This window comes from Budorcas taxicolor, chromosome 14 (genome assembly GCF_023091745.1).
Source record: "Budorcas taxicolor isolate Tak-1 chromosome 14, Takin1.1, whole genome shotgun sequence".
Taxonomy (NCBI): domain Eukaryota; kingdom Metazoa; phylum Chordata; class Mammalia; order Artiodactyla; family Bovidae; genus Budorcas; species Budorcas taxicolor.
In genome coordinates this window covers 73,669,055-73,693,836 of record NC_068923.1, presented here as the reverse complement: position 1 = coordinate 73,693,836, position 24,782 = coordinate 73,669,055, and the positions used below count along the sequence as shown (strand labels likewise).

The 24,782-nt window shown below is 35.7% G+C and overlaps 1 protein-coding gene across 1 annotated transcript in view; it reads left to right on the top strand.

The window, feature by feature from the left end:
- Positions 1-24,782, top strand: part of RIMS2 (regulating synaptic membrane exocytosis 2) — a 595,573-nt gene that overhangs the window by 369,800 nt on the left and 200,991 nt on the right. Inside the window, exons 20-22 of the mRNA XM_052651514.1 lie at positions 5,640-5,705; positions 23,021-23,200; positions 24,105-24,214. Coding sequence (XP_052507474.1) covers positions 5,640-5,705; positions 23,021-23,200; positions 24,105-24,214 — 356 coding nt within the window. The remainder of the gene's footprint in view (positions 1-5,639; positions 5,706-23,020; positions 23,201-24,104; positions 24,215-24,782) is intronic.

Sequence of the window (24,782 nt, the reverse complement as noted above, 5' to 3'; positions counted from 1 at the left end):
GGCCATCATCAAAAAAATCTACCAACAGTAAATGCTGGAGAGGGTTTGGAGAAAAGGGAACCGTCTTGCACTATTGCGGGGTAATATAAATTGGTGCAGCCACTATGAGAAGGCAGTGGCACCCCACTCCAGTACTCTTGCCTGGAAAATGCCATGGATGGGGAGCCTGGTGGGCTGCAGTCCATGGGGTTGCAAAGAGTTGGACACGACTGAGCGACTTCACTTTCACTTTTCACTTTCATGCATTGGAGAGGGAAATGGCAACCCACTCCAGTATTCTTGCCTGGAGAATCCCAGGGAAGGGGGAGCCTGGTGGGCTGCCGTCTATGGGGTCGCACAGACTCAGATGCAACTGAAGTGGCTTAGCAGCAGCATGGAAAACAGTATGGAGATTCCTTAAAAAACTAGGAATTAAACCAATGGAATTGCTGCATTGACCCACTAATCCCACTCTTAGGCATATACCCTGAGGAAATCAAAATTGAAAAAGACACATGTACCCCAATATTCATTGCAGCACTGTTTATAGTAGCTAGAACATGGAAGCAACCTAGATGTCCATAGACAGATAAATGGATAAAGAAGCAGTGGTACATATATACAATGGAATATTACTCAGCCATAAAAAGGAACACATTTCAGTTAGTTCTAATGAGGCGGATGAACCTAAAGCCTATTATACAGAGTGAAGTAAGTCAGAAAGATAAAAACAAATATTGTATATCAATGCATATATATTGAATCTAGAAAGACGGTACTGTTTACCCTATTTGCAGAGCAGCAATGGAGACACAAACATAGAGAACAGACTTATGGACATGGGGGTGGTGGGAGGAAGGAGAGGGTGGGCTGTATGAAGAGCATAACATGGAAACATATACATTACCATATGTAAAATATATAGCCAATGGAAATTTGCTATGTGACTCAGGCAACTCAAACTAGGGCTCTGTAACAACCTAGAGGGGTGGGAGGGAGGTTCAAAAGGGAGGGGCCAGAGGTATACCTATGGTTGATTCATATTGATGTTTGGCAGAAACCAACACAATATTGTAGAGCAGTTATCCTTCAATTAAAAATAAATAAATGTAATTTTTAAAAAAGAAGTAAAGGGGCTTAGACCAAAAAGAAAAAATTGAGTCATGTTTTAGTTTCCTGTTTTATTCTTTTGCAATGAGTTAAAGTTCTGCTCAATTTTTTAAAAATTTCAAACAAATTGGATTAAATGCAATATTTAAAATAACTTTAACTCCTTATGTACATTTAGGACATTATTTATTGCATAGATTTTATTAATTTTGGGAGAAAAGTAAGCATGCTTTAATGGAGAAGTGTAAATAAAATGTTTTTAAATTGCTGTAAGTGGATGCAGCAAATGACCGCTGTATCTTAGGTGAATTTTAGGGGACTTACTCAAATAGTATGGTTAATTTCTGTAATATTCACAGACGCACTTTTATACTATTACTCCAAGGGGAATCATGACCAGATTATGTTAAGAGGTATAACATGTCTATGGAAAAGCATATAGTCACTGTTATCCAGAGAAACAGAACTGTTAGGCTGGATAGAGAGATTGATGATAGATTGATAGATAAATATATAGATAGGTGATAGATAGATTTATTATGAGGAATTGGCTCATATGATTATACAAGCTGAAAAGGTCTACCATCTGCTGTCTGCATGCTGGAGACTTGTGAAATAATGGTATAATTCAGAGTACAAAGCCCTGAGAACCGGGTGAGCCAGTGGTATATTACCAGTGGTATATTAATCAATCTCAGTCAGAGGGCCAGAGAGCTGTGAGATGTCAAGCTCATGCCTGATGTCCACCCACACTGGAGTGGGCAATGTACTGATTCCACTGAATCAAATGAGAGTCTCATCCTGAGATACCTTTACATACATTCCCAGAAATAATGTTTAAGGTGAGCACCCCTTGGCCAGTTAAGTTGATACATAAAACTGACCATCACAAAAAGGGGAATAAAACAAACTGTTGTGTCATGATGAGGATTCCTGTATAGTGTTTTCTTTGGCTTTACAGAGATGAAATTTATTCTAAGCTTGTCAAGGAAAATATTAAAAGTTGGGTGATTATATATATATATATATATGCTCTATGAATATGAAAATTTTAACAGCTTTGAATTTTACACATCTTTGTTACCCTTAAGTAATTTTCAGAGACAGTCTATTCCTTTTTAATGCAGTAAATCCCAACATCACTACTGTTGGGTATTCTTTCTACTCTTCGTAAAGCCAGAAAAATCTTTTTGATACTGTTATCCTTATGTCTTATACTACATAGGTTTTTAATCTTTTGTTTACTGTTCTAGAGTGTTTCTGGGATTATATGAATGACTGCTCTCTTTAAACAGTAGGTTCCACATGAAAAGATAATAATTCTGCTTTACTTTTGAGTTCAACTCAAAATATATTTATTGAGTGGGTTAGGCATTCTGCACAAAGATTTAGAGTAGGCATTATCCTGGTCTAGATAAGCACGTGATCCAATTGATTATATACAATATAGTAACTAGTTATAAAATGTAAAAGACCATGAGGCCTAAGCATAATAGGATTAGAACAGATTGGAGAGGAAATGACTTGCTTGAATCTATTGGAAAGAGCTTCTAAGAGAAGTTGGACTTTAAAAATTAGTAGATGGAGACAGAGAGGGAATGATGGACAGGACATTCTTGGCAGAGTGTGGGGCATGAGTGTTGAGCATGAGCTTAGTCTGAAAGTCAGGAAAGTATGGAATATATTTAGACAGTCTTAGTCTGCTGTACCTAGATGAAAAGTGATGGTATGGGAAAAGTGAAGTAATAGGAGATGAAGATTGAATGTAGCTTAGAAATTAGTTTTTTTACAATTTTAAAGAATATGTACTTGTTTTTTGAGATGGATGTTAATTGAAGGATTTGGAGCAATGTACCTACATGATCAGAATCATAATTTATAAATATAGTTCTGTAGGCAGGGTGGATTGGGAGAGGGTTGGGCTCTGTCTGAAGGGAGGCTTAATAGGAGATTATTTCAGTGGACATGTTAAGCCTGATTTATAGTGGCAGTAAAAAAGGAAAACAAGGGATAAATCTGAGTTATTTAGGCATTAGAATGAGCAATGGTTATAAATCAATTGAATGTAGAAAATAAGGAAAATGGATAAGTTAAATTTTGAGACTTTATAGCTTGGTTTATCAAATGTTTAAATTCTCAGTTGAAACTGAGATTACAAGAAAACAAATAGCTGAAGTATTATATTAAATTCCAAAGAGGATTAAAGAATTATAATTAACTACTAGGAGGCCCTTTAAAATGATAGGGTTCTAGATTCTAAAGATACGTGAAGGAATGCTGTTGTAGGTAAGGATGAAGCCAAATGGGTAGGATCTAGGCTTCTTACTCCCTCTGTAGACAGTACCATTCGGATTTTATTGGATTCATAAATATTGGTCTGACATAAATTTTGTTTGAAAAAACAAATGGCCTTCTGCTTAAAAAGAACGTTGGAAAGCTACTGCTCCAGCTGTCTTACTTACAGTTGCAGCCCCAGATGTTCAAATTGGCCAGTGTCTCACATGTCTCACAATTAGCATGTGTTTTACTGAAATGCTTACATGACACTCAAGCAGCCGTGTGGAGATCTCAGGAAGCTGCTGGAGATGTGAAACCCAAAGAAAAATCAAGGTTAAACCAAAGTGAGAATTTACGCTATAAAAACAAATAGTATTATCCAGAAAGAATGTGTTTGAGTATGAAGAAAGTCAAGGAAAAATCTTGGGAAACCACTGCCTCTGAGGAATAAAAGAAAGGGAATCAATAAGTGAAATGGATAAAGAAACAGTTAGTAGGTGGGAGACGAGGCCAATGTGTACATGTTAAGAGCCTGAGTTTTGGCTGAAGGAAGCCCTGAGTTTAAAAGCCAATTGTGCTCCTGACTTTACAGCTGTGCGCAAGCACTCAGCGCCAGTTTTCTCTGTCTGTGGGAACACTAGACGCTATCTCGAAGGGTTGTTATGAGTAGTTAAGTGAGACATAGACAAAACTTTAGTGGAGTATGTGGCACATAGTTAAGTGTTAACAGACACTACTAAAGAATCCACCTGCCAATGGAAGAGACTCAAGAGACTCGATCCCTGGCTTGGGAAGATCCCCTGGAAGAGGAAATGCCACCCACTCCAGTATTCTTGCCTGGAAAGTTCCATGGACAGAGCAGCCCGGTGGGCTACAGTCCATAGGGTAGCAAAGAGTCAGACAAGACTGAGCTCACGCACAAATTTGTAATAGCCTGAGAGAATAGTGTTTCAAAAACCAAGACAGTGTCAAGAAATAGAGGTTGAAAATCAGTGTCTAAAGCCATAGATAAATGGAGCATAATGAAGATCAAGAAGAAATTAAAGGATTTTTTAGAATTTCACAGATAAAACTCACAGAATACCTTGAAGAGAATAGTAGAGGCAGAAGTCAAATTACAGTAAACTTAAAGCATGACTGAGAAGTGAGAAAGTGATAGCAAGAATTGTAGATATATCTAAAATGTTTTATGGTGAAAAAAGAGAGAGGAAGGCAAAGTTACTGAAGTTTTATTTTGAGAATTAAATGTGATTGTGGAAGGGAAGGCATGAGACAAAAATGAATGAAGCAAGGCCATATGGGAAGTAGGATTACAAGTAGAGGAATTTCTTCCTTTTTTGGAGAATAGGGCAAGTAAAGATACAAATGTATATGTCCTCTTTAGAGATGTTGTGAGAGATCAAGGTGGGTTTCCATTTTTTATTGAAGCATAATGATAATCTGCCAAAATTAAGTGTTTTGACATGAAAGATTAAAAAAAATTTTTTTAATTATATTAGTGCTATGGAAATAAGAGAATCAGCTACAGAGGGGTAAAAATGAAAATGTACTACTTTGATGGCTTATGGTAAGTCATGAGGCATGAAGTGCAGCAGAATCAATAGCATGTAATAAACAGTGACTGGAAAATGGAATAGCATCCAATACATTTTAAAAATAAAATTAATATTCAAATAAAGTTAATTTCAAATAATATTCAAAATAAAGTAATATTAAAATAAAGAAATATTCAAATGAAGTATTCACTTTGTTCCCTACTAAATGAAATTTTATAAACTCTTTTAGTTACTTTTAATTAGTAATGATTGTAAAAAAAATCATTGTCTTATGAAATCCCCTAAGTGTGATAAGTATTCAAAATGATCTCTTTTAATATTTTCTTCTCAAGTTTTCTGGTTATTTTATTATTTTTCTTTTCCTACCTTTCATCCCCCAAAGTGAGGAAGCATCTGTATTATGATACATTTTATAGATGGTGCTGAAGATGTTTGTGATAATTGATAAGATTTTATTTTTAAATATTATTTGTTTAAATCTCAGTTCGTTACATTCTGTTGTGTTTTGTTTTAGAATATTTAGACCATTTTAACCTTTAGCACTGCCGTATTACAATGGACATTGAGAAGAAGGAGCAAACTTTCCAGTAACGATTTTCATTTGCTTTGCTTGCTCTCTGCTTATCTTTTTTGAATCTCACTTTTAAAAATTAAACTATACCGTCTTCATTTTCTTCCTGAGTCTCATTTATGTTCTTGTTTCTGCCATGCTTGCAGTCATTTTCTTACTCTACCTCGCTCCAGATACAGTCAGAGCATTGAACATCATCACAGGGATGGCAGGTATTTTTTTCTTACAATTGAGTCTGTTCGTAGAATTGCATGTGCCTGTCTATTGATAATAACTCACTACTATTTATATATATATATATATGTTTGTAGTTACTGATGAAATACAGAAATATTATCCTTGTAAAAAAGTAGGAAATAAAGCATATATAAACAATTTAATTGTATTGGGCTGGGATCATCTCTGTGATGATTCTAAAAATGTAATTCACCAGAAATTACTTTTGAATCATTACATGGAAAAGTAGAATAACAGTATTTTTAAAGATTAATACAGTTGAGAGCTCATCTTCCTCTGGAGAGTTCATAATTAGATATTCAGACAGCACTAGTTGATAACAACCCACTTCTACCTCCCTCCAAATCAGCCTTTGAAAAGTGCTTAGATTGAACGGAGGCTGAACTCAGGTTTATGGTTACTTTATCAAGGGTAGGTGTGGTCTACTCATTGGTTATAGTAGATGAATCTGGATCCCTGGAGAATACTGGGTTTGTGGGAAAATCCTTGTTCATTTCTACTCTGCCACCATTCTCCTTGAAGAGAAGTATAAATTACCTGGCATTTAACAGAAAGGAGGATTATGTCTCTAGTTATTCCCAGAAGGAAATCTAGCAGGGAAAGAAGGTCTCTAAAGCTTGCAGTTTCTCAAGGCTAAACATAGCTGTAGGGATTTGAGCCAGTTCAGTGACAACATTTTGAGGCCCTGTAGACAGAGAAAAGAAGAGCAATGATAATGTGGTTGTGGGTTCAGCTATACAGATAGGGAATTAATGTGCTGTACTCACTCTGACTATAGTTGGGTTCTTTGTGGCCACTTTTATCCTATTAGTTTAGTTAATTGAGAGTTGATAACGAAAGAGCTTAGAAACAATAATTGAAACTAGTGGGTAAATACCTAAGATTGAATTCATTTAGACAAATATGGAAGGAAACATAAGAGATAGTATCAACAATAAATTCCTAATAATTCAAGTTTTATGATGTCTTTCTGTACGTGTATCTGAAATTTAGTGTCTTCAGTTTACTATACTGTAGTGGTTATTGCTGTGTTTTATTTTCTTTTACATTTCTTAGTCTCTTTTTTCTATTTTTTTGCTCCAATACTAAATAATTTTCGTTTTTTTATTGTTAGTGTTTATCATCTTTATTATTGCTGTATGTTACTTTCAAACTCTTTTTTGGTTGCAATGATTATAAATTTATCTTACAAAAATGTGAAAAATAGTTATATACCTATTCTTATAATTGGGTAAGACCTTTTTTAAGGTGGGTGGCATGAATGAGATATTATTAACTATAGAATTCTTATGCTGGTATCTTTCCACTTAACCATAAATTAAAATCATGCATCACATTAGTTTTTATGCCCTATATTTTTCTTAATTATCAACAAGTAGATTGCTTCATATTATTTATTCTTTCAGTGAACCAACATAGATAGAGCCAGTCCTTGAACAGCTCTAGGTTGATTATCAATTTCATATTCTTTTTGTTTCTCAACCTCAGCCTAGCTGGCCTATTTTGAAAGACAGATTTCTGAACTGTCTTTTGTACCATAATTTAGTTTGTGGTCAGGGCACACAATATCACTGATGTTTATATTAAAGGAAAACATAGAAAAGAAATGATCAAATAACTTACTCTAAGATTTGTTGTCACTTAAATGATTCGAATTTGTGAGTCTAGTGTACTTTGGAAAAATTGGATAGCCATGGTAAGAATGCAGTTCTTTAGTTGCTTTCAGCAATATTATCTTTTATTATTATTAGTTTGATTCATACAAAAGCATGACTGCATGTTTCAAAGCATAGTAGTAAAATAAACATTTAGGAATCTACTACCCATACCAAGAACCAGAATAGATAGTTAATATTCCTTCATCTACCTCTAGGCTTCTTGCCTATTGCATTCCTGTTGTATTCCACAGAAATAGTAAATACTGTATTGAATTTTCAGCTTAACATTTCCTTCATTTGTTTTTTTTTAAGTGACTTTGAACATTTACTTCTCTCTGCTAACTTTCTGAGTTACTTAGTTCTTCTGACTCCCACTTTAGTCCACTGTGAGATTCTGGGGATTATTGAAGATACAAAAACTCATCTAGTCAGCTATCCCTTCTCCTTTATTTATTACCATAATGTTTAATGCGTCTTGTTTAACCCCTGTACCTTTGTACATATTGCAGCTGAACACAGCCATGCATTTCCCTTACATGTTGAAATCATCTGTTGACTTCTTAGATATACTATTTTATTTACTGAAGATTTTAGCATGTGGCCTTAGTCTTCCTCTTTATCATAATTCCTGCCATGTATCTGAGTGATGTCGTGTGTGTGTGCACTCAGTCATGTCCAGCTCTTCTCGACCCCATGGACTATAGTCCGCCAGGCTTCTCTGTCCTTGGGATTCTCCGGGCAAGAATACTGGAGTAGTTTTCCATTTCCTTCTCCTGGCAATGTTAGCATTCACCTGAATGATCTATTTAGCACCCACTCACTTCCTTGAGTATCTCAAATTGGAGGTAGTGAGCTTTACTCTCAGTTCTGCTTTAGTTTCTCACTCCCATCGTCATGCTCTGAATATTATCATCACTTGAAACTGTTCTACCTTTGAAATATTTTTTTAAAAGTTAATTTTTTATATAACTTTAAAAGATTACTTTCCATTTATAGTTATTACAAATGCTTCACTCTTGGACAATAACTACACATGGTTCTTTCTTCTTCTTTCACTGAGTTACTTTTAACTCACTGATTCTTTTATCCACTCTGTTTACCCCTTTACCTTTCCCAATTTGCTTCCACCTTACTTACATATCTGGAGGTTGAATCCATTCTTGGAACCATCCTCAGTTCAGTTCCCTTGCTTCATTGTTCTTTTACATTTTTGATGAAGTCCAAATCTGGAGCAATCTCTTTCTCTTGACAAATGGTTTTGATCTAAATTATCCAAGTTCTCTCTAATTACCTACTGGAGAAAAAAATGACTGAACATTCAAGGGAAAAAGGACCTCTTTATTGAGGATTGTGAAAAGAATAAAAAGAAATTGGCACCAACTTTCTAAGCATTCAGTTTCCCAGTCTGTATTTCAAGGTGGCGTTTACTGTCATGGTCTGGAAATTCCCCTTCTGTGAATAAGTATGTGTTAATAGTTCCAAGTGGACCATAGTTTAGCTGTATAAGATCTGGAATTTTAGGAATAGAATAAATATATAATAGTTAACTCAACATGGCATCCTCAATATGTAAAGAATCAGAACCATTGGCTTCTCTACTTCACATTTGTAAAATAAAATATTATGTACGCTGTCTATTTGGAACAGATAAATAGAAGCTTAATGTTTGCTAAACTTCTTTTATATTACCTCAGGAAACAAACATTTAACTAATATTAGGGATCAAGACTTTTTTCCTCTGGACAGGTTACACTGACCAGGGCAAAATTATCTTTGATCATTGCGTATTTTAAAACACATTCAAAATTTAAACAAACATATTTGGAATGGATATCATGTTACCTTTTATTGATATCCCTCTAAGATATATCCTTTATTTCAATTAATATATCTTTTATATTTTAAAATCTATCCTCATATCTTACTTTCCCCCCAAGTATTTATCTTAACTTAAAGCTATACACTTACTCCTTGGAAGAAAAGTTATGACCAACCTAGATAGCATATTCAAAAGCAGAGACATTACTTTGATGACTAAGGTCTGTCTAGTCAAGGCTATGGTTTTTCCAGTAGTCATGTATGGATGTGAGAGTTGGACTGTGAAGAAGGCTGAGCACCGAAGAATTGATGCTTTTGAACTGTGGTGTTGGAGAAAACTCTTGAGAGTCCCTTGGACTGCAAGGAGATCCAACCAGTCCATCCTGAAGGAGATCAACCCTGGGATTTCTTTGGAAGGAATGATGCTAAAGCTGAAACTCCAGTACTTTGGCCACCTCATGCGAAGAGTTGACTCATTGGAAAAGACTTTGATGCTGGGAGGGATTGGGGGCAGGAGGAGAAGGGGACGACTGAGGATGAGATGGCTGGATGGCATCACTGACTCAATGGACGTGAATCTGAGTGAACTCCAGGAGTTGGTGATGGACAGGGAGGCCTGGCATGCTGCAATTCATGGGGTCGCAAAGAGTCGGACACGACTGAGCGACTGAACTGAACTGAACTGAACATTGATGGTGGCAACTTTTGACACATTGATGGTGCCATTGATGGTGGTACCATAATGGCAACTTTTGCATAAAGATGTGATGGAGGAGATGACAGGTGGGCTGTATCTTAAAGGAAGAATTAGAAATATTTAAGTTGAGTAAGGTAGCGCTAGTGGTAAAGAACCTGCCTGCCAGTGCAAGAGACAAAAGAGACATGGATTCGATCCCTGGGTTGGGAAGATCCCCTGGAGGAGGGCATGTAAACCCACTCCATTATTCTTGCCTGGAGAATCCCATGGACAGAGGAGCCTGGTGGGCTACAGTCCATAGAGTTGCAAAGGGTCGGACACAACTGAAGCAACTTAGCACTCACGCATGCATAAGCAAAGCTACTGGCATAATAAGCACTGTGTTTAGAGCTGTTGCAGCATTCGTTACAAGGCAGGGAATAGCAAGGGATGAATATGTAATGATAGAGATGGTCCCGATAGTGAATAACCTTGTATCCTCTGTTAAGGAACTTAAATCTAAGACTGTATGTGACAGAGGTACTTTGAAGAGTTTTAGTTTCGGGATGGCTGTAGTACATTTATTCACTCTAGAGACTGTGGGGATGGTTGATGAAAGAAAAGTGTATGAAAAAGAAAAACACATACTGAGGTATTTGCCTTGGTCTTGGACAACAAAAGTTCTTTGAGGGTCTGAACTAAGTAAGGTACTGCATGGAGAGATAAGTGATGAGAGCCAATCAATTAAATTCAATATTACCTGGTAAATAATCAGATTTGGATGTTGAGGGGAAGCCAAGAGTCAAGAAATATTCCAGTTTTATTGGCTGAGTAACTGGGTGCATGTGGTGCCTTAACAGAGATGGGGAAATTGTTAGGAGAGGAATCAGTTTAGTTGAGAGACAAGTTTGGTTTTAGAATTATTGAAAAGGCTGGCGGAAGCTTCTAGCAAGAAGTAAATTAAATTTTAAAGCTTAAAGAAGTTTAGGCTATGTATAATCATTTAGGAGTAAATTTACTACTCGTGGAAAGTAGCTACAAAAATGAAAATGAAATCAGCCAGAGATACTACCCATCAAATGAAGGCCAAGGAGTTTTCCTCTGCCATGGAAAATTGACAGACAGAGAAAGAGAAGCTTCTGAAGGACACAGTGAAGGAAGAATAGAAAAGTAAGAAGAATAGAGCTTGAAAAAATAATTTGAAGAAGAAAGAGATAATGTCAACAATAAAGATAAATGAAAGTAAAGGTATATGAAAAATACCATTAGCTTTGTCAAGGAAGAAGTCATTGATGATTCCAACTCAGGCGATTTTGGAAAGATGGTGAGAGGAGAAAAGCAGATTGCAGAGCCCGAGGCGTGATTGGGAGATAATAAATACATCAAAGGAGTGTGGAGAAATATTGGACAGGGGCATATGATATCAGACTAGGTTTCTTTCTTTCAGAGTAAGAAATACATCCTATGTTTATAGGCTTGGAGGAAACAATCCTTTAGGGGAAAAAAGAATAAGGGGAAAAGAAAGGGAAAAGAAGGGAAAAAAGAATAAAGGAAAAAGAAAGGATGACTAGAAGAAAAGTCTTAGAGCAGTGGGTGGGGCTGACCACACAGATGGAGTTTCTAAATGTAAAAAGTTCTTATTTACCATTGAGACAGGAGGGAAATAGATGAAGGAGTTGGAACTAAGTAAATTTTAGAAGGATGTTAATCGAAGATAATTATATTTGATAACCTCAATGTTGTTGTTGCTATAATTGAGATTATATGGTTATTTTTGAGACAAATTCCTGAGGATTCCCGAAGATTGAATATGATGAGAAAGTTTAAATAGTCATTGTGTAAAATCTGATGGGAACTGATTAAATATAAGTAGAAAGATTGTTAATGATACCAACACAGCAGATGTTAGAAACTATGAGTTTGCAAAGTGCTAACCTGTATGAATGCATGCTTTACTTAAGAAATATCCAGTTGCCTAAATGTAGAAAAATCATTATGGCGTAGAATCGATTTTAGGGTTTTGATGAATATTTGCAAGATTTGGGATAGAAGGGAATCTGTTGTTATAGAAGTGGTTCAGATGATCAATCATAGAGTCTAAGATGATTAAGGAAGGAAGGAAAGTGGAGAGGTACTACATTCTGACAGAAATTGGTAGGTCCATGGAATGAAAAGTGTTAAATGGAGATCAAGTAAAGTAGAAGTGAGATTATAAAACACCTGAAATAATTAATGATTATCATCAGTTTGATATTAGAGTTTAGTATTTTAGAGTTTGAATAGTTTCACTGGATTCTAAGATTCACCGTATTTCCCCAGAAAAGAGTGCAGATGCAGGGGAAAAGTGAGAATTATTGACGTTTCAAAGATCCAAGAGTTAGGGTTCAAGATGATTGAACAATTTCCTGCATGTACATTGATACCTCCTGGAATCATCATAGAATTTATCTAAAGAAAACAGCTGATAAAAATTCCCCCAATAATCAATGACTAAGGGATATTGGCTGGAAGTTGATAGTTATTAGCAACCTGAGTTAATAATGGGTCTTACGGCCAGGTGGCATGCTTGATAGAAATAAGAACATGTACGTTACAATGAAAGAACAATGGCCAGAGTGTCTCTAGGGAGCCAGTCTCTTCTGAATCCATGGACTATGAAATGTGAAAAAATAAGTAGCTTCTGTAGATGAGAGTTACACTGGAAGGAGAGTCTGCAGGGTTGAGCTAAGTGCTATTTGAGATAGGGATATGCAGAAACTATTCTGCAGAAAAGTTGATGACATAACGAAGTTAGTTAACAATAGATGAAGATTCTTGAAAATACAGCTAAGAGAATAAAGAAAATTAAAATGGTACAGAAGATAATAGAGGAAATGAAGAATTTAGAGAGAAGAAGCTGTCAAGGGACACCTGGGCTTTCTCTGTACTTGATACTAAGAATTATACAAATAAGATGCTTAAATAGAAGTGATCTACCTGAGACATCTAAATGTATCCTAAGTTGTTTTTGGTGCCAGAATGGAGTAAGGTTCTGGGAAGGGTCTGACCTGGGGCTAGAGGAGTACTGTGAGATGCCATCATGTTTGAAGAGAGGCAGCGAGTGGCCTTGAAGTATTTGGGGTCATGATGGGGACCCAAGTTAGAGAAAGGGTCTCACAAAGCTCAAACAAGGGCTTCTCTGGTGACTCAGAAAGTAAAGAATCTGCCTGCAGTGCGAGAGAATCCCTAGATTGGGAAGATCCCCTGGAGAAGAGAATGGCTACCCACTCCAGTTTTCTTGGCTGGAGAATTAACATGAACAGAGGAACTTGGTGGGCTAGAGTCCATGGGGTCACAGAGAGTCAGACATGACTGAACGACTAACACTTTCACACTTTTTTGTCACAAAGCTAGTGGAGTAGCAGGAGGATGAGATTCTCGTGTGAAATACAGAGTGTTTTCCCGTAGATTCACTGAGAAGTAGTGCTAAGAGCCCTTAGTGACTGTGATCAAATCCAAGTAATTCACACTTCCTGAGCTACCTCCTCATCTTTTTGCCATAATTTCTTTGCATTGTTACCAACCTCCTTTCCTCTTAGAAGCCTTGTCTAAGAGGAAAGTGATCTATTACATCACAAGTAATCTCCTATTTGTGTTTTTGACTCTAACTATCCTTAATTTCCCTGAAATTTCGCTCTGGTAATTGTCTTGTTTCTCTTATATTTCAGTCTTTCTTACTTTACTAATTTTGTTTTTCCTCAAGTTGTTGTTAAAGAGACCTGTTGCCATCTCCTTAATAGTATCTTCTTTCTAATCTGCCACACCTTCAAGCCCCCTGGAGAATGGTTGATTTCTCTCTCGTACTTAGGTCATGTTTCTTGACTATGTATTTTTAGATATGCTTTCCCCACTTCTTCATCAGCTGCTGCTGCTAAGTCGCTTCGGTCGTGTCCGACTTTGTGCGACCCCATAGATGGCAGCCCATCAGGCTCCCCCGACCCTGGGATTCTCCAGGCAAGAACACTGGAGTGGATTTCCATTTCCTTCTCCAATGCATGAAAGTGAAAAGTGAAAAGTGAAAGTGAAGTCGCTCAGTCGTGTCCGACTCTTAGTGACCCCATGGACTGCAGCCCACCAGGCTCCTCTGTCCATGGGATTTTCCAGGCAAGAGTACTGGAGTGGGGTGCCATTGCCTTCTCCGCTTCATCAGCTACTAAGCTTTAACCCTCTACAGTTTGACATCTATTTCCAGCAATTTGTTTTAAATGATTTTCTCCATGGTTATATTTGCTGTATCTTTTTACACTTTTTATCCTTGTTATGTCCTTGTGTCTGCCATTATTAATCTTTTTAGCCTCTCTAATACAGTAACTCTCCTGATTCTCGTTCTACTTCTTGATTGCTCTTCTCTTTCCTTCACTTTATTCCTACTTCTGATGGTCTCAACTTCTTGACCATATGTTATCCTATATTCTGTCATCTTTATGACTTTGTCCAAAACTTCTAATACTTAGTATAATGCCTGGCACATGACATACATACAATAAATACCTTTAAAAGAATTAGTGAATCAATGAACAGTGAAATATTAATATAATACCGTGACTTCTCAAACTATCAGATTTCTTTATCTGACATATCTATAGAAGAGTATCGTTGCAACACTACACAAATTTAGGTCCAAACCTAAAGTAAGGCTCCTTCTTCTCAAGAATTCTTCTGTTTCTGTTAATATATCATCATTTCATTTTAGAAGCTTCTTTCTTTAGTTTATTCATTTCTTTCACTTAATTCGTATGGTGATTTGCCAAGCATATATGTAGGGAAAACTCTATCCTTGCTTTCAAAAAAGATAACAGGCTTTAGAACCAAGAAAGGGCAGTTCGAATTCCATCTCAAAAAATAGCAAATTGTGTGACTCTGATCAAGTTTCTGTGAGCTTTAGTTTGCTTATTTGAAAAATATGAGAGATTGAGCCACTCCTAGTCAAGAAACAAAGCAATCAACAAAGTCAAACTCAGAGATGCACAGATGTTCAGAATATAAGGCAGGGAATTTAAAATAATAATTTCTGAGATTCCTTCTAGCCCTAAAATTGTTTGTATAATTCCATATATTGTACATTGTGATTTATTTTTCTCATCCATGCCTTCTTCTCTGTTTCCAACCTTTTTCTACAAGTCAGCCTCTTCCTACTCTAATTTATTCCATATGTTACCCCTGAAGACATCTTCTTAATTCATTACTTAAACATTACCTTTGTTCAGAACTTTTTGGTCGCTCATTGAAAATTAAACCATATCTTAACCTCTTAACTAGACATTTAAGATCTCTATAAACCTAACTTCAAACTTCCCAACATGTTGCCACATTCTAATTTCTATAATTTCTGACATTTCCATTTGATTAGTTTTTCGCATCCAACCAGATTTATTGACCATAAGAAAATTCTATATACAAAGTGATTTAGACCTGTTGCTTCAAAGCAAAATCTTTTTTGTATTAGTATTTTGGTAGGTCATCCCATACAGTGTTGAAAGGTGCTTACTCTAAAGCTAATAGAAAAATGTTCAATGCATATTAAATGAAAGGCCTAACTACTGAACTTTAAAAACTCTTTGAGATAATTAACAAAGGCAGACTGTAGTCCTATCATAGGCTGCTAGAGAACTGATTGATACAAAACATCAGGAGGTCATTTTGTGCAACACCATTGTGACGCTGATATTTTCTGGATAATGATACTCCCATTGTCTGATTCTAGACACACCACAGGAATACCAGTGGGGTCAGAGGTGAGCTTAGTTGTGCTTATCTGACAAGGTCTCACAGCAACCCAGGTTAAATCTTTGTGAGTCTGTGAGCAGGACTCCATCAATGGATGGATGCTTCACTGTGCCCTCCAAGTGCTACTCCAAAGTCGCCTCCAACTGCCCACTGTCTGCCAGGCCCAGGACCCCACGGTACATCACATCCTTCTTCACCACAGGCCTGCCATTTGATTTCTACAGTCTTCATCTATCTGCTGATATTTCTCTAGCTTTTCATGCAAGAGATATTCTCCATCTTTTCTAAGGTAATCTTTAATGCACCAGTCATACAATATTTTAAATTCCCTGCCTGATAGTCTCAACACCTGTGCATCTCTGAGTTTGACTCTGTTGATTGCTTTGTTTCTTGACAGTGGGCTTTGTTTTTCTTGCTTGTTGGTGTCTCCAGTAATTTTTTTTTTTGACTGTTAGACATCATATCATCATTCATGACTGAGGAAGAGGATTATGCTTGAAAATGTACACACCCCTTGTTCTGCGTTTGTGTCTGTGTATTTGGGAGGGGATGAATCAGTCTTCTAATCACAACTTCTATATGATTTGAACTAACATTATGAAGTAGCAGTGAAGGGCAGCAAGCACCAGTGTATATGAGGAACTTCCACTATCCATGTAAAACTAGCAAAACAAAAGGAATGCTAGTGAATTGTTCAAAGCTGACCAATGAATCTGTTGAACACAGCACTCAGATATTCTCGAGTAAGGACTGTGCCTTATCACAGTTACTCCTATCAAACAATATCAATTCATAATTTGGTTTTTCAGAGGTACAACTTTAGTTCAGTTAAGTTGCTTAGTCGTGTCCGACCCTTTGTGACCCCTATGGACTGCACCACACCTCGTGTCTGATTGATTCCTTGTGACCCCAATGGACTGCAGCACACCAGGCCTCCCATCCATCACCAACTCTTAGAGCCTATTCAAACTCATGTCCATTGAGTTGGTGATGCCATCCAACCATCTCATCCTCTACCGTCCCCTTCTCCTCCCGCCTTCAATCTTACCCAACATCAGGATCTTTTCAAATGAGTCAGTTCTTCGCATCAGGTGGTCAGAGTATTGGAGTTTCAGCTTTAGCATCAGTCCTTCCAGTGAATTCAGGACTGATTTCCTTTAGGATGGACTGATTGGATATCCTTGCAGTCCAAGGGAGTCTTCTCCAACACCACAGTTCAAATGCATCAATTCTTCAGCGCTCAGCTTTCTTTCAAGACTCAGTTCCCCCTCAGTCAATCTCTGCCATCAGGAAGCTTCCATAAGCCTCTTATCCTTCTCCATCAGAGGGCAAACAGACTGAAAACCACAATCACAGAAAACTAACCGATCTTATCACATGGACCACAGCCTTGTCTAACTCAGTGAAGCTATGAGCCATGCCGTGTAGGGCCACCCAAGACGGACAGGTCATGGTGGAGAGTTCTGAGAAAACGTGGTCCACTGGAGAAAGGAATGGTAAACCACTTCAGTATTCTTGCCTTGAGAACCCCATGAACAATGTGAAAACTGAAAAAGATAGGACACTGAAAGATGAACTCCCCAGGTCAGTAGGTGCCCAGTATGCTACTGGAGATCAGTGGAGAAATAACTCCAGAAAGGATGAAGAGACGAATTCACAGCAAAAACAATACCCAGTTGTGGATGTGACCGGTGATGGAAGTAAAGTCCGATGCTATAAAGAACAATATTGCTTAGGAACATGGAATGATAGGTCCATGAATTAAGGCAAATTGGAAGTAGTCAAACAGGAGATGGCAAGAGTGAACATCAACATTTTAGGAATCAGTGAACTAAAATGGACTGGAATGGGTGAATTTAACTCGGGTGACCCTTATACATCTTTCAGAAGTTTGTCATTTTATGGAATCTTTGAGGAGCTGGGAAAGGAAACCATAGGGCTAATACCTTGACAGAATAGCTTGAATTTCTTACAGTGGACAAAACACTTTTAATACTTCACCATCCACTGAAAATAAAATTATTTAGTAAATTAAGAATATTGTAGATGGAACGTGATAATCTCTCAAGACTTTTAAAATACATATTTTAAAGATGTATTAATTCACTGTATGTTTAATTGTTCCTGAGTAAATAACCTTGCTTATTTGTGGTTTTGTTTCTGTTGTTTTTAAAGTAAAAATTAAGTGACAGTGAGAATTATAACTATTAATACTTATTTAAATACTCAAAATGTCCTCAAACATTTATATTTTACATGTTTTTGCGTGTGCATGTTTACTAATATATCTTTATTGTTCAGTATTGTATTTGTCCATAATTTTCTTAAGAAAATTGTGATAGTCTTTTCTTCTTGCTATTTACAATAATGACTGTTTTATGATAATACTTCTATAGATAAAGGACCATTTTATTTTTATGATAAAAATAAGTTTATGAGTAATAGTAACATGTTTTTCTACATTAAAGTGTCTTGTTTTTTTCCCATCAGTATGTGTATTATTACCATTTTTACATGTTAGATTGTTAAGTTGGCTGACTCTAGATATTACTGTTATTTTTGATAAACTCATCTACTTTTAACTAACATACAAATTTAATGTTTAATTGAACATAAATGTTCTGGTATAAAAAAAATCTATCATGTCCAAGGAAAATTAATCTATCTTCCACCAAAATAATAAAATACTTCTATTTGTACACATGATACAAATATTCAGAAATATTCATTTATTACCATGGTATTTTGTGTCTTCCAATTCTCGTAACTCTGGGAGCAATGCTAAAATATATAAACTGGGTTTTAAAAGGTTAAACTTATACCTCACACAATATGATGTACAAGAAAATTATAGAGTTTAATTATATAATTGCTTTAAATTACTTGATATATTATACAGCATGTAACATATTAATTACCCTATATCTCATTTTAAAATTCTATAATGTGCTTGTTTCTTCCTTCAATTATGTAGTTAATGCTTAGAAAATCTCTATACATTGGTATTTAATGAAAAGTATAATGCTGCTGCTGTTAATCAGCTTGCTATATTATGTAATACAGATTTATGAAAGTCATTTCTTGCTCCAAATCTGAGATTATACTTTTTGTCCTTCAGAGATATCTCCAAGGTTTTTTGTTTTTTAATTTAAGATTTTGACCTTAGAAAGAAATTATTTCCTTATAAAGAAGAAAAATAATTCCTAAATAGCTTTACTTTGTGCAAGTCTATGAGAAAGAAACCCTATTACATTTACTTACCACACCTTTACAATATAAATATAAAATAGATCTGTCTGATTTAACATAGATTCTAAGGCCTGAGTTATGTCCTAGGACAATTTTCATTGATATCTGAACAATATTTTGAAGCATTGTGCAGTTTGTTTTTCATTGTTTTAGTAATCTTGGCATTTCGTTTATTGTACTTAAGAGATAGTTTACATCGAGTCTATGTTGATCTGGAATTGCGTCATTGCAATGGTTGAATATAAATGAAAGAAAATGCCCACTGGCCTATGCTTCTCTGCAACACTGCGTAACTCCATGTACTTGGAGACTGGGAGAAATAAGTGACAAAGATGGTGAAATAAGTAGACAGCTGTGCCACATTTTCAAGAGCAACTATATGAGTGGAAAAATGATTGAAAATGAACAACTTTGCTAGATAATTATAAAATTTTTCCCCTTAGAAATCAAAATCTGCACATACTATTAAATGATTTTAAAGCTGGCTTGATACAATACAGGGTCTTGTTACAATACTGTCAGTCAACATGAATTAGCTTTAATTGTGGAGGATCCTGTGCAAATGCTTGAAGTTTAGAATAGCAGTCACTAAATAGGCAGAACTGTATCCGTATATATCCAGGTAAATGGCACATAGAAACTCTAAACTATTTTAAGCATGTATACCAGAAAATGTAAACTAAAAATAGAGTTATGACAGATATTAAATCACTTTTATAAGATAATCAAATTATTAACCTAAGAAAAATTTAAATTTACAGGTGAGAGCTTCCTGGTGTTTTATATGGCTTGCTTTCAGGCAATCTTGTAAAATCTATGTCTACCCTTTTTCAAATACTATTTTGAAATGCATAAAGTAAAATAAATAGGCAGGGTTACAAAGGAAACTATTTATATTGAAATACAGACCCCAAATTCAGAAACCCAGGTAGGCACTAAAATAGTTCATGCCTTGCAAATGGTCATTCAACATGATGGTAAAGCATCTGCCTACAATGCAGGAGACCCGGGTTTGATCCCTGTGGTCAGGAAGATCCTCTGGGGAAGGAAATGGCAACCCACTCTGGTACTGTTGCCTGGAGAATCCTGTGGACAGAGGAGCCTGGTGGGCTATAGTCCATGGAGTCGCAAAGAGTCAGACACAACTGAGTGACTTCACTTTCACTTTCACCATAAAATGAAAACTCACCAAGAATTTAGGTGAAAGTTGTCAAGTTTTATATCTCAATCCCTTAGAAAACCTACTATGAAAGTGGGTATTATATATGAGACTTAAGCATTGCTGCTTTCAATTTTCTCAGCAGTAACCTTAGTTCTCACCTAGTAAGACGTATTTTTAGCCATTCGTGGAAACAGAGGTCTATCTTGACCTTCTACTGTGTTATCAAAGTTTAAAATATAACTTTCCCCTTCTCTTAATTGTGGTGGAGCATTTCAATACATTTCTAACTTCTACCATGGTTCTCCTCATGTTTCACTTATTAAACATTTTTATTTCTTATGGAAATCATAATTCATACCTTTGTTGAATATGGTGAGAAAAATATAAGTAAAATTTAAAACATCGACTATAGCTTCAAACAACTTTTTTACTGAAGAGCTTTTTTTAAAAAGCATATTTCTTAAATTGTGACTTCTACATTAATACTCTAAAGATAATAGTATTCTTTTAAGGACATGGAATGTAGCAACACATTTGAAATAATTCTCTAGATTTCATTCACAATTATATATTTCAATGATTAAAATAGAGTGTCAAAGATGTGAAATTGTATATTCTAATATTTTACTTTCCACTTGGAAAAATTACTTAATGGAATCAGAATAAATCAGATTTTGCATAATCCATGTTATTTAATGAAATAAATTATTATTTTAAGATAAGAAATATGAAAATAATGTAAAGATTGGTATCTTCATAACTAGGTTTAAGGAATCTAAGATATATATACATTAATATATATTTAGGCTTCCAAGGTGGCACTAGTGATAAAGAACCCACCTGCCAGTGCAGAAGACATAAGAACGATGAGTTCGATCCCTGGATCAGGAAGATCCCCTGGAGTAGGGCATGGCAACCCACTCCAGTATTCTTGCCTGGAGAATCCTATGGACAGAGAAGCCTGGCGGGCTACAGTCCAAGGGTCAGAAAGAGTCAGACAGGACTGAAGCGGATTAGCACGCATGCAGTATATAAATATATTGTATTGAAGATATACAAAGATATGTACACTAACAACATTTAATAGACATTGAGCATTTTTATTTCTAAAGAGAAGTGTTCTCTCTAAAATAGTCTTTCAGAAAAAAAAAAAAATAGTCTTTCAGGAAGAAAAAATAGAATTGTGATTTCTTACCCTGTCAAATTGCCTTTTCATTTCTCTCTTTGATAAGTAATTGAATATTGTATATGTATTTACACAGCTTTTTTGACATATTTGGATACACTTCTAAAAATACTAAACTTATCTTAAGAAATCAATCATATTATAGTACATGAACATAAAAATAGTTTAAAAATCTTTTGCTTTCATGTTACCATATGAATATAAAGTGTAAGATAATCACAAAATATGTTGTAGAGTAAATCTAGTATTCAGTTCCTAAAGTCATAAGGGATATCTAAGTGAATATTCAAGTGAAATATCTAAGTGAAAGTTGCTCAGTCATGTCCGACTCTTTGCGACTCTATGGACTGTATAGTCCATGGGATTCTCCAGGCCAGAATACTGGAGTGGGTAACCTTTCCCTTCTCCAGGAGATCTTCCCAACCCAGGGATTGAACCCAGGTCTCCTGCATTGCAGGTGGATTCTTTACCAGCTGAGCCACAAGGGAAGCCCAAGGATACTGGAGTGGGTAACCTATCCCTTCTCCAGCTGATCTTCCTGACCCAGGAATTAAACTGGGGTCTCCTGCATTGCAGGCAGATTCTTTACCAATTGAGCTGTCAGGGAAGCCTAATCTAATATCTGCTGGTCCAAAATTGTATGCCATGTAATGAATTACATTTGGAAAATTGTGTCCTTTATATTATTTTTCTATGAGCACTTACAGTTTTCATTATCAAAAATAAGATCGAGAGAATTTGTAGGTAAAGTGGAAGTCGTTAGTACGTTAGTCTTGAGGGATACTAAAGCTTTCTTTGGTGTTTATAATATATAAGCATTTCCAGTACTGTTGTTACAACTATATGGGGAGGTAATAGTTTCTTTGAAGTATACTTTGGAGTTCTAGAATCAAAACTACTGTTTTGGGGGCTGTTCTGCAGATAGTGGGGTGATCTTAGAAAACATTTACAAATTGCGTGTTGGATGTAAAAGCTTTATGCTAGACTCCGGGGATACAAAAAGTAGTGCTGATAGCTTGCTTAAGTATACTTCTCTAAAGAAGGAATAAATTTTGATGTTGGATTTATTTCTCATCAAAGAAATCACATTGTTTCAGACTGTTATTATTTCAGTCAATTAATGCTCATTCTGAATTGCGTTTGTTGGCATTGTTAAAGTGTGATGAGATAAACGATATAGAATGGTTGATTTACCAGTTTCCTGAAGAATGATTTTTCATGTGGACTATGTTTGAATATGGCTACAGACTTCAAAGTTGCACTGTTTTCTCATAACATTTGGATTCAGTCATTAAAATGTTCAGATATATCAGTATACTACAGTTGTGCTGAAAGCCTTTTTAAATTTTAGTTGGTATACTGTTTATTAGTATACACAGCCTTAGCAGCTTGAGAATTAGTGCCTTTATGGTTTTCTTTACTCTTTTGCAAATGTTGGGAAGTCATTGAATTCTTTCCGAATAGAATACTTCACATATTTCACATGTTCCATTTAGGGAATTCATTGTGGAAAACAGATAATTTTGTTTTGATTATAACAGAGCAACTCCTATTATCTTCACTGGGAATTGCTATTAAAGGCAGATGTTGGTTCTTTAGGAATTCTTATGGAGTTTAGTGAGAATTAACGCAGCATATGTTGGGGAAGAGAACATTTTTTTCCATACTCAATAATCTTAAACAATTACCTTTTTCAAAATCAGTTTGATGCATCATAACAAAATAGCAGAAAGGCACTAAAGATCAACTGAGCTGCTTTTTGACTAACGTTTCAGGGATTGTGAAGCAGCAGATAGACAGCCATATCACAGATCCAGATCAACAGAACAGCGGCCTCTCCTAGAGCGGACCACCACCCGCTCCAGATCCACTGAACGTCCTGATACAAACCTCATGAGGTCGATGCCTTCATTAATGACTGGAAGATCTGCCCCTCCTTCACCTGCCTTATCGAGGTGAAAGATAAATCAATCAGACTAACTTCCCCTTTGCCCCACCAGCACACCATTTTATTTTCCCAGCAGCTAAATGGTCTCTTCTGTCATCCTTGGCTGATCACTAATAACAATCGACACTAACCTTTTCAGTGTAAGCACACTATTTATATTCCGTGGATATAATAGTGTGTGGCTACCATTGTAATTTGTTTATTAACTGTCCTGACCACATTTGTTTTGTGATTTCTCATTTATCAGGAGTCCTGGGTATTCCTCACATAACACACCTCATGGCTATCATGTTCTTCTCCTACAGAATGAGAAATTGTTTGTGTCCATTAGACATCACTTTTGGATAATCATCCTAATGACAGTAGTTAAAACTAGATTTTTAGTTTCTTTCTATCACTACTAATATGTATTAACCAATATCTTCTTTAGCTGAATTTTGAATTATTCAGGGTTTTATTTGTAGTTTCATGACATAATTTCTAATAAAGGGATATCTAATATAAGCCTGAGTAAAAATCTCTTAGGATCAAGGGAGAGAGGTTAGTGTTAAAGAGTTTGAAATCTGGTAGAAAGAAATGTGAAGCATTATCTTTTATTTTTTGAGCTGTAGACTTCTCTCCTTGCTTTCATATGGATAGAATTTCAGTTTACATTAATAATTCCATGGATTTTACTGTAAGACTTTGTGTGCATGTATCTGTGTATGTATGCATATTACATAATAGTATAAACATCTTCTGCTATTTAGATAATCATTCAAATATCCATATTTTGTCCTACTTTTCCTAACCTTTTAATCAGCAGCTAAACCTCCTTTAAAATTGCACCATACAGCTATCATATGAACCAAATATATTAAAAATATTTAACTCATTCTATTGAAAATGAATATTAATGATGTATCTTGTAGGTCTCATCCTCGTACTGGGTCTGTCCAAACAAGCCCATCAAGTACTCCAGTGGCAGGACGAAGGGGCCGACAACTCCCACAGCTTCCACCAAAAGGAACATTGGAGAGAAGTAAGTTTTATTTCTAATTGTGTCATATAGGATATACACATGGAAGCTAAGGTGAATCAAGATTTTTTTTTACTACCTTTGTATTAACTTTCTTCTTTTGTTAATTGAATACCTTAGCTGCATTTTTAGTAGTTATATTTGCAAATACATTTATAATATTCTATATTTTGCATTTAAAATCTATAATATTTGAAGGCAACCTATCATCATTGCTCTTGCACATTTTTCAAATTTTAATAAATGCATTTTAAGAAGTAAATTTAATGATCTTAAATAAGCAGTTGGATGATATTTCTTTGCTACAACTAAGTTTATGTAATTGTTGATAGTTACATAAAGTTTATTAGTAACTAGCCAAATCAATTTTCACACACTGCAAAGGACTGGTTAGCTGATGCACAACAATGGTGATCCTTCTCAAAACTGGAGTGCCAGAAAAAGGTAATCATGAATATACAAAGAAAGATGCATGTTGTACTGATATTTTTAATACTTTCAAATTTTCGCATAAGAAAACCCTAGTTGCTTATACACAGATGAACATACTCCCCCAAAGGTCTATAAAGTC